Source organism: Microcebus murinus, chromosome 5, assembly GCF_040939455.1.
Source record: "Microcebus murinus isolate Inina chromosome 5, M.murinus_Inina_mat1.0, whole genome shotgun sequence".
Lineage (NCBI taxonomy): Eukaryota > Metazoa > Chordata > Mammalia > Primates > Cheirogaleidae > Microcebus > Microcebus murinus.
Window position 1 is genome coordinate 56,618,895 of NC_134108.1, and position 12,452 is coordinate 56,631,346.

Sequence of the window (12,452 nt, forward strand, 5' to 3'; positions counted from 1 at the left end):
ACCCTATTTAAGACAAGGAATTTGGGGCGTGGGGTAGTATCATTACTCTCAGAAGGTCACATAGCTTGTAAATGGCAGAGCTGAAGATCCACCTGTTGTATCAATTCCCACATCCCACATTGTCTCCACCACCCGTATCACATCATACCCACCCTAGGGATCAATAACATCTCTAAGGAGATAAATTACTTACTGTCTTTTTCTCTGGATTTCCTTTAATTCAAACACTGGAAGCAGAGAAGGAAGAATCCTCAAAGGAAATAATAGCTTTTGATGGGAACTGTTAATTATGCATAATTTTTAGCCTCAGAACTAATACTGATTTGATATTTTATAAACATTTATAAACCAAATATCAACTCCATTGAAGATCTCAAAAGTGTTGTCTCTGTCAAATTTGATAATGAAAAAGAACTTCTTACCAAAAGTATATATTTAATAATAAAATGAAAATAGGTACTTTTGGATTATGTGCCATGATCAATTATATGTATACTATATTAATAACTTATATTTGAAAAGTAATATTAAGCTTTCTTAAGAATTTTCTCCCCTAAGATTCAGTCTTCCCTATTCATTTCAAATTTGAGCCTTAACCTATCTCCCTTTCCTTCTTTATCTTTTAACAAAATAATTTTTACTGTCTTTCACCTCAGTCATAGCTTCCTCAGATATACCTTTGTGACCCACTGCTAGTATGTGTACCTCTCCCTCATTGTACTTATCCAGTTGCCATTTTATATTTATTCATGGTTAATTTTGATTATGGTCTGGCTCCCCCACTAGACTACAGAGCTTCATAGGGCCAGGAGGTCATGTCACCATTTTTGTTCACCATTGTGTATACCCATCAATAATATATGTTGAATCAATATTTGATAAACAAATTACCCAGCACACAAAGACCTTACTAAGACCTTGCAATTATTAAAATACCTTTAATTTTTATTATAGTTTTTTGCAAAGAATTAGGAACCTTTAGTTCAGAAAGATTGCTTCATACATTTAGAAGAGGCATCACGGAGTTGAATTTTTTAGGAAGGTTGCTGTCTTTGGGTAACCTACATTAAAGGTCTAATTATTAAACTTAGAAAGATGCCTCTACCACAGAGCATTTTCTCCAACCTAAAATGTACTCAGCTATTAGCAGACTCATCTGATACTGATACTGCTGGCAGTGAGCAAAATCACAATCCTAGTGAAGAAGGGGATTAAAGCAATAAATCGGATAATTCAAGCAGAATTGGCATGGTTTGGAGAACAGTGGGGTCACATCTTATATGGAGTTGAGATTCTAAAGTAAGAAAATATTTTAAAAAAGCACCTATGATCAAGGTTACCTGAGAATAATCCCACAAATACAAGCATGATTGTATATAGTCTGCTATGCTCATATATGCTGCTTCTCAGTTTAACACCACTAGTTTTTCTTCCAGCATTGGAGTAGATCATTGCTTTTTTAGCACTAAATGAAGTCATTTGCTTACATTTACAAGTCTGCTTTATGAAAAATAAAATGTACATCTTTTTGAATACTAGAATCATACTCATCTCAGAAAAATGTTCACACTTTCAGGAATATTCATTCTCATTCTCTCTCTCTCTCTCTCTCTCTCTCTCTCTCTCTCTCTCTCTCTCTCTCTGTTCCTCCCCCTCCCCCTCTCTTCCCCTACCCCTTCTATTCCCTTCCCTCTCTCTTTCCCCTTCCCCTCTCTTACCCTTTTTCCCCACTCTCTTTCCTCCTCCTCACTTCTCCTCCCCTCCTCTCTCCCCCTTTCTGCTTCCCTCCTTCTCTGTGGGGGGAAAGGGAGTATATAGTATATAGAATTAAATTTGAATAAGATTCTACTAAGGGAAGTGGATTACTCAGATAAATACTATTAATTCATGCTTTCAGTCAAATTCTTACTTTCTGGTTTTTTGTATTTTAATTGACCTTTTAGTAAAATTTTTAAGTCCCATCCTATTTGCTACAATTTAAAACCTGGAGAACCAATTCAGCTTACAGTATTAAAATAGCTATTTAGTTTTCTTGTAAAATATCAGAAAGAGATGGATATTATGGGCAGTAGAAAGAAATATAAAATATGAATAAATTTTTAGACAGTGAAACAGATTTAAAGCTGATTTCTTCTCCCTCTGCCACCTCCACCCAATGGTCTGGATTATTGCCCTCTCTTTAAGTATATTTTGCATGCTTGACAGAAAGCTCCTGCTCACTGAGTGTTCCCAATTTCTCTGCTGTTAATAGCATCATCATTCTTCTCATCCCTGAAACTTAAACCTTAGACTCTCCTTATCTGTTTTTATGGATCTGCTCACATTATTTTTCTTTTTTCTTCTTCTTCTTTTTTTTTTTTTTGGCCTGATATGCAAGGAATTCCTCTCCTCTTCTACAAATTGTTCTAAGCTTAGGAAAAAAGGCTATCTCTTCTAGGAAATTTTCTAACACAGCCAGTTTTCTTCAGTGCTCTTCTCTAAATAACAGTACGTTATTCTACACTTAAAATAATTATTCACTAATATAAATTGTTCCCCCAAATATGATTTTAATTTCCTTGAAGGAAAATATCACATTTATATTTCTGAACCACCTTGATCTTTATCTGCTATTAAGTCCCTCTTAAACCAATTGGCAAGGCTGGGAAGGTAGGTGGACTTGCCAATGGAGATTTGGATTAGACACATTGAGATGGATCAGTTAGCAGGTGACAGGGCTTCAGTCCTGATTCACCTGAAATCCAAAAATAATATTGTCATATTATTTTATAAATAAAATAATAGCATTGTCATATATAGGTGGTCCCTCTTTTTTGGCAGATTACTTCAAAGAAAAAAACAAAAAGCTAAAATGATGTATAAAAAGAAAACCAACATGGTACATAGGGTCAAAACATTATCAACTGCTAATGTGTCAGCATACATTTCTTACATCAAGCAGTCCTAAAAGATGAAATGCTACTTAAGTCATCATGGATGTTGAAACTGTTATTTGAGGCATAAATATTTCAGATTATTATGTCTTTCTTATTGCTTGACTCCTTTATCATTATGAAATGACCAAATACAAACAAATTTGTCTATATATGTGTGTGTGTGTATATTAACATATTAGTGTATGTTTGATGTAGGCACCATATGCAGTCAGTGTTTTGTATCTGTGGGTTCTGCATTCATGATTTCAACCAAGTGCAAATAAAACATATTTGGGAAAAAAAGGATAGTTTTGTTTGCACTGAACATATACAGCAGTTTTTTTCTTTTCATTATTCCCCAAACAATACAGTATAACAACTATTTATATAGCATTTACATTTTATTAGATATTATAAGTAATCTAGAAATTATTTAAAGTATACAGAAGGACTTACATAGGTTATATGAAAATACTATACATTTTATATAAGGGACTTGAGCATTCATGGATTTTGGTATTCACAGAGGGTCCTGGAACTAATCTCCCATGGATACAGAGGAATGACTGTAGTTGTGTTGTCATGCTTTATTATGCAAACAGTGTCAGACTTCAAGACCATTTATATTGAATCCAATTGTTGATATGCCAAGGTTTCAGTGTATAATCTTGCCATTTATTTTCCAGAGATCTTTGTTATTAATTTCTAATTTAATTTCATTATGGTATGAAAACATACTTTACAGGCCCCATCTGTTCTCTCTCTCTCTTTTTTTTTTTTTTTGCCTTCTTTTGGATTATTTCTTCTATCTTGACCTATTACCTATTACCTGTAACTCTTGTGTTTTGCTATTTTAGTGACTACTTTAGGTATTATAGTATACATTTTTAACTTATCACAGTTTATCTTCAAATGATATTATACCACTTCACATATCATAAGAGAATCTCACAAAATACACTCAGTTTCTCCCCTACTAGGGGTTATGCTATTGTGTTATGATAATAATATTTTACTTTTGCATATGTTATATATTCCGTAATGCATTCCTTATTATTTTTGTTTGAACAGTCATTTGTCATTCAATTATACTAAAGTAAAAGAACAAATTCTTATATGTTTTATCCATGTAATTACCATTTCTAGTTCTCTCCGTTTCTTTGTATAGATCCATATTTCCATCTGATATGATTTGTCTTCTCACTAAACAATGACTTTAGCATTCAGCAGGTCCACCAAATTACTTCAGCTTTTTTATGTCTGAAAATTCTTCATTTTTGGAGGATTTTTTTTTTTACTGGACAAAGCATTCTAGATTGACAGTGTTTTCTTTCAGTACACTAAAGATATTGGTCCACTGTTGCCTGATGGCATTGTTTCTGATGAGAAATCTGCTGTAATCCTTATCTTTGTTTCTCTGTACGTAATGTGGTTTTCCCTCTGGCCACTTATCATATTTTTTCTTGATCAGGATTTTGTCTTTTTGTTTTTTGTTTTTTTGAAATGGGGGTCTTGCATCATTGCCCATGCTGGTCTCAAACTCTTGGGCCCAAATGATCTCCCTTTCAGCCCCCCAAGTAGCTGGGATTACAGGCATGCACCACCTCACCTGGCTATCAGGAGTTTTGAACAGTTTAACTGTAATGAGTTATGATGGTGTAGTTTTATTTATTTTTCTTTACTTGAGGTTCCTTGAACAACTTGAATCCATAGATCAAATTGAAAATTTTCCAGCCATCATTTTTTTCAAATTTTTTTCTGCCCTTCCTCCCCCAATATACATTAGGCTACTTGAAGTCTCACAGCTTGCTGATGCTGTGTTCATTTTTTAAAATTGTTTTTTATCTTTGTGTTTCATTTTAATGTTTCTGTTGATGTCTTTAAGTTTACTTATCTCTTCTACTTCAATGTGTATTCTTTTGTTAATAAATTCAATGTATTTTTTTTATCTCAGACATTGTAGTTTTCATCTCTAGAAATTTGAATTGAGTAGTTGTCTCAAACTTTTTTGAACATATAAATATACAAACTACAACTATTTTAATGTTCTTGTCTGCTAATTCTAAGCTCTATGTCAGTTGTAAGTCAGTTCCTATTGATATAAGGAGGAATATTCTCCTCCTTACAGATCCTGTCTTCCTGATTTTTTTGCATTTGTCAATACTCACTAATTGGAGGCCATACGTTGTGAATTTTACCTTCTTGAATGCTGTATATTTTTGTATTCTTATAAATCTTCTTGAGCTTTGTTGATTTACCTGGAAGCAGTTTTGATCCGTTTAAGTATTGCTCTTACGGTTTGTTAGGCAGGTCCAGAGTAGTATTCATTGTAGAGCCAATTATTCCCCAGTACCTTCCTCTCTACCCTATGGCCTGTAAATTATGAGTTTCTCTGGTCTGTGTGGTGGGAACAGTTAGTATTCCTGGCACTGGTTAAATAGTCCCAGTAATCCTTTTCAATGATTCTTGCCCCAGATTTCCTTACATGCATGCACTCTTCAGTACCCTGTTGAAGATTCAAAGAGGATCCACTGCAGATCTCTGGAATGCACTCTCTCTCTTGCTCTTTCTCCCTCCTTTAGGACTCTGTTATGCAAACTTTAGCCACTTTCATGTCCCTGGAATGTCATCTTCATCTCCTCAACACAAGGAGTCCTCCAGGTCCACCTGGAGGCCCACTCTGCACCACAGCATAGAAACATTCCATGAAGTCAGCTCACCATAATAGCAGGGCTCACCTAATTTGTTTTCTGTGTCTCAGAGATCACTGTCTTTTATTTTTAGCATCTTGAAGACCACTGTTTCATATGTTTTTTTCTTGTTGTTGTTGTTTGGAGGGAGGGAGGTAGTCCCTTTTGAATATTAACATATCCGATTAAGGTTACGCCTGATTTAGGACTTTCATATCAACAGCAGTGGGCTGAATCTCAAATAACTACATATTTGAAAAAATAACATTTTTCTTTCACAACAAACACTAATAAGTAGATCAGTCTATTTGTTAATGGAACAGTCTAGTTCACTTTAATAGGTTCAGTTGACAATTGATATCATGAAGGGTGATTTTCACTACTGAACTCTACAAAACCCAAGGTGAAAAAATAAAAGCATAACATTTATTCCAGAACAATGTAATTATGATCTAATTGATAATAATAAATTTTAAGTTAATGATCCTGCTTTCTAATGTTTTCTCACCTTGCCAATCCTATCCTTAGCCTTGTCTTATTTCTTTCTTTCATTCCCCAGATATTAAGTTAAACATCACGTTTTCCAAAAAGCTTTCCCTGACCTTCTGAAATAAGTAGATCCCCCAAACTGAATGTCCCTGCAGCACTCTGTACCATGTTGTAACAGTCGTTACACTTTATAGAATTTGTTTGTCTATCTTTCCTCCTGGGCTCTGGGTTTCTGGTTCACTGCGGTGGCCCCAGTGTCATGTGTAGTGTGTGATCCCTAGTAGGTTCTCTATTATTTTTGTTGACTGTGTAAATATAAAAAAAAAGTCATGAATTTAAGCTATATCATATGTTACTAGCTTTTGCTTGTATATTAATGATTGTATTGAACAAAGCAAAATCTAAGGAATATGGTTATTTTATAATTTTTCTAAGCCATGTTTTAAATGTCAGCAGTTAAAGCTAAAAAGTACATTAATTATTATACTTTTTATGTATCAGGTTAACATATGTGTGGCTTTTTTTTTTTTTTTTTTTTCAGGATGCAGAAGAATATACAGATTTGCCAGTAAGACACAATGAAGATCACATGAATAGTGAACTAGCAAAATGTCTTCCCATTGAACCAAATCCTCACTCATTTGACAGCCCTCACACCAAAGCACATCTCCTGCTGCAGGCCCATCTCAGCCGAGCCATGCTGCCCTGCCCGGATTATGATACTGATACCAAAACGGTCTTGGACCAAGCTCTCAGAGTATGTCAGGTATGAAAGTCATTTCTAATACCTACATATTCTGCCTTCATTTCTGTTCTTTTTTATCTGGTTTTAGGATAAAATATTCTTGTATTTAACAATTTATTGTAGCATTGTTGAGAAATACCTGTGAATGAAATCAAGAATTTCCAAAGGAAAAGCAAATTTCAATGCAATAAGAACATAGTTTCACTCTCCCATTCAACACTGAAGGCAAACTATTATATGTGCCAGATACTTTTCTAGTCACTGAGCATGTAGTAATGAGCAAGACAGAAAAGTCCCTGCTGTTGTGGACTTTCACTTAAGATGGAGAAGACTGACAATTAAAAATGTAAGTCAAGTGGTAATAACTGCTATTTTTTTAAAGTACTAGAGCACAGTGAAGGAAATAAAGAAAAAGATGAAGAGTACTGTTTTGTACTATTCTTTATATGGTATTCAGAGACTATCTCACTGATGAAGTGACATTTTAAAAAGAGTTAAAGAAGAGAGAAAGCCATAGAGTTTCTGAGGGGTGTATTATAAACAGTAAGAAAATTAAGTGCCAACCCTCTTATGTAGGCACTTATTCGGTATATTCAAGGAATATCAAAGAGGCCATTATAGAAAAGATGGAAAGATATGATTAGGTATGAGATCAGAGAGATGGGAGTGGAGAACTGTAGAGAAAGTGGGTCAGATCATTTAGAGAGTTTGTAAACCATGTGGGGGAAGCCACCAGAACATTGTTTCACTAGTGGTTATATTAGTTATATCTATCAGTATTTTTCATATTGATTAAAACTGAGAAATTCTCAGATCTTTATTACTTCATTTAAAGATAACACAGACTCACGTGTTAATATAAATAATATGATTTTTCATGAAAAATAACTACTTTCCAAAAGTATAAAAAATTACTGGTAAGTATGGCATTGTTTAACGTTTTGCAAATATCTTTAGTATCCAGCTTAAAGGAAGTCAGCTAGATTTATATATCTCTTCTTGCAGTCATCACAAAATGTCTGTTGTAATATATGATGTGTTAGTTGAAGTATATGAAGAAAGCCTAGCCTAAAAGACATATGTAGTTTTAAAAGGGAAGAGTTTGGGGTTTTTTTTTGATATTGTTGTTTTTTGTTTGTTTGTTTTGGATTTTTTTGGTTTTTTGAGACAGAGTCTTACTCTGTTGCCTGGGCTGGAGTGCAGTGGCATCATCATAGCTCACTGCAACTTCAAACTCCTGGGTTCAAGCAATCTTTCTGCCTCAGCCTCCAGAGTAGCTGGGGCTACAAGCACGCACCATGATGCCTGGCTAATTTTTCTATTTTTAGTAGAGATGCTTCTCACTCTTGTTCAGGCTGGTCTCGAACTCCTAAGCTCAAACAATCCTGTTGCCTTTGCCTCCCAGAGTGCTAGGATTACAGGCATGAGCCAGCACGCCCGGCCAAAAGGATATTTTTGTAGCCTTTTCAGGATGTTCTTCTTTGATTCTACACCAAAACTTAACAAGGATTATTTTTTGAAGGCTAATTGCAATGTGAAATCTGAAACCATGTCAATGAACTTTTCATACCTTGAATGCTCTAGATCTAGCTAGGCAAAAAATGATAGTGGCTAGACTACAGTAGTATGGGTGAGGTTCATGAGAAGTAGTTGGATCCGGAGTATTTTTCTAATGAGAACTAACAGAATCTGCTAATGGATTGGACAAGGGTTTTTAGAGAAAGTGAAGAATCAAAGATGGTTTCAAGACTTTTCTCCAGAGTAGGAAGGATGGAGCTACCATTTACTGGAAGATTATTGTAAGAGGAAAAATTTGGGGGGGGAAAGAACACCTAAAGGATTGAGATTATGAGGAATTTTGATTTTCTACATTATACCTTTTTTGGATATTTCTGTAATATAAAATAACTCTTAAAACTGTCAGAGAAAATGTAAGATGTTTTTAAGGGTAATTCTACCCTTCACAGTTAGACTGTGAAGATATGTATATAAGATATGTATATGTATGTATTATGGCATTACTTGCACAATTAAAGGGTTGGAAATAACCTAAGTATCTTTCAGGTTATAGAGCACTGTAAAATATCACAATTCCATTTGTGAATTCTATGTACAATGTCTATAAATGTAAACATACACCTAGAGAGAAGATCCAGAATAGTGTCCATCAAAAGATTAACAGTACCCCCATCTCTGGGTAGCAGAATTCATGGTGATTTTTAATTTTTTCTTTATGCTTTTTCTAAAGTGTTTAAATGTTTTAAAATGAACTTCTAACATGTTTATTATTTAAAAAATGATAATTTTATTATTTTAAAAAATAGAAATGTTTTATAAAATAGAGTAAGCTCAAGCTATCAGAAATTAGAAGGGAAGTAAGGCTATTAGAAACACATAAATTTTTTTGATACCCTTTTGTAACTAACACATGGTTTACTGCTCTAGGAGGATGATTTGCCACTCCTTATTAGTCACACTTCACAAACTTTAGGTTAAAGGTCCTAAAGTTTTAGCTGTGGCCCTGGATACTCATTTGTGCTTCCTCTACCTTTTCTTTCCTTCTCAAACACTGACTTGTTAATGAACTCTGGAGTCAGAAAAGGTTGGAAAGAAATTGTGGGAAGAATTAAATTTTTGTACTTAAAAATAATGTTGATAATGCAATATAATTTTTACATGTATATAATATGATCAACTCACTATTTTTCAGCATTCAGTCAATAATGATCCCACAGCTGTATAATAATATAAATAAGAAATTTCTAAAGGGATTTGTTTCTAAATTTAATACAAGGGAAAAGAACTCAGATACTTTTAGCTTCTATTAGATATTTTTATACCCAGTTTCTTGGGAGGATATTGATACTTTTTAAATATTTTTGATCTTTATAAATTACATCTAAAGAGAAATAGTTTTCTCTTTAATTATAAAAATAGTACACTTCATTGTCTTGTAATTTGGAAAAGCAACATACATAGTAATTACATCTTCACTCATATTAGTGTTAGGCTTTTTTCTTTGTTTCAGTGAATTTTTAAATATTTTTAATTCAAACCTTGAAATAATTTCAAACTTATAAAAAGTTTGTAAAATCCATATACCTTTTTCCCAGCTTCCTCTAATGTTAACATCTTACCTCACTATTGATCCAGTCCTATTAAGTAATCTACAGACCTCGTTCAAATTTTGTCAATACAAATTTTATCCCACTAATGTCCTTTCTCTGTTTTAGGATCAAGTTTAGGATCCCATCTTTCATTTAGTTGTCATATCTCCTTAGTCTCCTTGTCTTTCTTGGCATTTTTGAAGAGTTCTACTGGCCATTTATTTTGTAGAGTTGTCTCACAGTTTGGATTTACCTTATGTTTCCACATGATTACAGTCAAGTTACATGTTTTGTCAAGAATACCACAGCAGTGATGGTTTGCCCTCTTAGAGTATCATATTAGGAGGATTATGACAGATGCATGGCATCATTGGCAATGTTAACTTTATACACTTGAGGTGGTGTCTACCAACTTCTTAACTGTAAAGTTACTTTTTTTTCTTTTATAATTAATAAGTACCTTGTGGGGAGATACAATGAGATTATGTAAATGTCCTTGTTTCTTGTCATAGTTTCCTACATTATTTTCAGCATTCATTGGTAATATTTGCCAGGAACAATTATTACTATTGTTATTTTCTGTTTCCATCATTCCTAGAATTTGTACTGTAAAGAAGAACTTTCCCTTCTCCCCCATTTATTTACGTGATTCAGTTATTTATTTCTGAGTATAGATTCATGGATGTTTGTTGTATTCTATTAGGTAAAATGCATTTCTATCATTATTTATTTTTTGCTTCCCAAATTTTCCCAGAGTCAACCATTGAGAGCCTCTCAAACTAGTAACTGTATCCCTTTGACATACCCCCACTGTTTTGTGAACACTCTATTGCATTCTAGCATCTTATGCTTTCCCTACCCCAACCCTGGAATTAGCAATTTTTCAGAAAGATTCCTGGTTCCTTTTATTAGAGAATGGTTTTAGAGACTACAGTTTGGGTGTTTGCTGTAATCCATTGCTACTTGGGTGTCTTTGCTTCTTGGCCCTCTCAGTGGACAAAGCAAGAACACAAATATGTCCACAAAGACATCTATATCTATTTGTATATCTGTGTGTGTGGCTGTATGTATATAAAAACATCAATATTTATCATTCTGATACCTCCAATTTCAATCTAACACCAAGCATTTGTTTTAGTCTTCCTCTCTTTTTTAATTTATAATCCCTTCTTCTACCTATGAGATACCAAGCTTTCATTAATAAAAATATATTTACTTAGATCCTCAATCCTAGATTACTCATGATATAGTTTTAAAATTACTAACCTTTGGCAAAAAGCAAATTTACTAACTACAGTATAATAATTGTATACAAATTGTATACAATTGTATACAAAAAAAGTCCTTTCTGTCTTTTGAGACTTTCTTTGCACATTTACATACACACTTGTACTCTCTCTTTTTTATTTATACATTTTTATCATGTTATGTAACCTTTATAATCTAATAATCTGTAGTATTAAATATTATTCTTTAAGCATAGTTTGTAATGGCTGCACCATATTCCTCCATATGAAATGTCATAATTAATTTAATGAGTTCTCTGTTATTAGACATTTGTATATGCAATTTTCCCCTATTATAAATTATAAGCATTAGTTTTGACCATCTTAAATGTTTTACTTAGCTTTTTAAAAGCCACCTGGAAATAAACTTAGTTGTAAAGAGATGACAACAGGCTTCATACGCTAAATCCTCTCATTCCTGCAATTTCTTTGCAAGATCGTGATAAACGTAAACAAGCCAGGAAGAAGAAAAAATGAGTTGCCAATGGAAAATGTGGAGAGAAAAGCAAGAGTTGATAAAATTTTCTGTGACTGATTGGCAGTTCTAACTTTGTACCTTGTTGTTTTCATTTGATACATTGGTACTATTGGCCTTAGAAAGCATTGGTTCAAGCAGTTTTCAAAGCTGCACCTCTGCTGGCTGATAGAAAATTGTACTACCATTCTCATGAGACATTAGTGTGATCTCGTGGTCTTTGGTTAGGAATCAGTGCCACCAGCTCTGACTATAAATTCTCCTGCCATTTTAGTATAAGGCCTTAAGCAAGTCACCTAACCCTTGGTAGCTAAGTAAAAATAACACCTTATAAGAATTGGACATTAGCTAATGTTTATAAAGTAAACAAGAATTTGAGATCTCAAGGTTAGGTCTATCTTAATATCCTCATTCTTAGTAGTTCTTTTATTTCCTTGCTTTATCATAGTAATTTATTCTCTTTATGTTATAGAAGCATACCTTTTATTTGAGCCATCATTTAAATTATGAAAACTCTGTAGTCTTGACTACCCATATTCTGGGCAATCTTTCAGAAAAGAAAAACATATTAATAGTTGTAATAGAACTATTCCTCCTGGCTTGAAGTCAGAATCTACAGTACAGCCTACTTTGCTTCTCCTATCTCATTTCAAATTATGAGTCAAGGACATTTGTGTCATTTTTTGGTTCAAGGTGTTTTTGTCATGGTTCCTTTTAATATTTTACTGTTACTGGCATTTCCATT

General features: G+C 33.6%; 1 protein-coding gene across 3 annotated transcripts in view; it reads left to right on the forward strand.

Annotated features, from left to right (window-relative positions):
- Positions 1–12,452, forward strand: part of ASCC3 (activating signal cointegrator 1 complex subunit 3) — a 318,336-nt gene that overhangs the window by 273,762 nt on the left and 32,122 nt on the right. For all 3 annotated transcript variants that reach the window (XM_012738813.3, XM_076003097.1, XM_076003098.1), the window contains one exon: positions 6,636–6,860. In XM_012738813.3, coding sequence (XP_012594267.1) covers positions 6,636–6,860 — 225 coding nt within the window. The remainder of the gene's footprint in view (positions 1–6,635; positions 6,861–12,452) is intronic.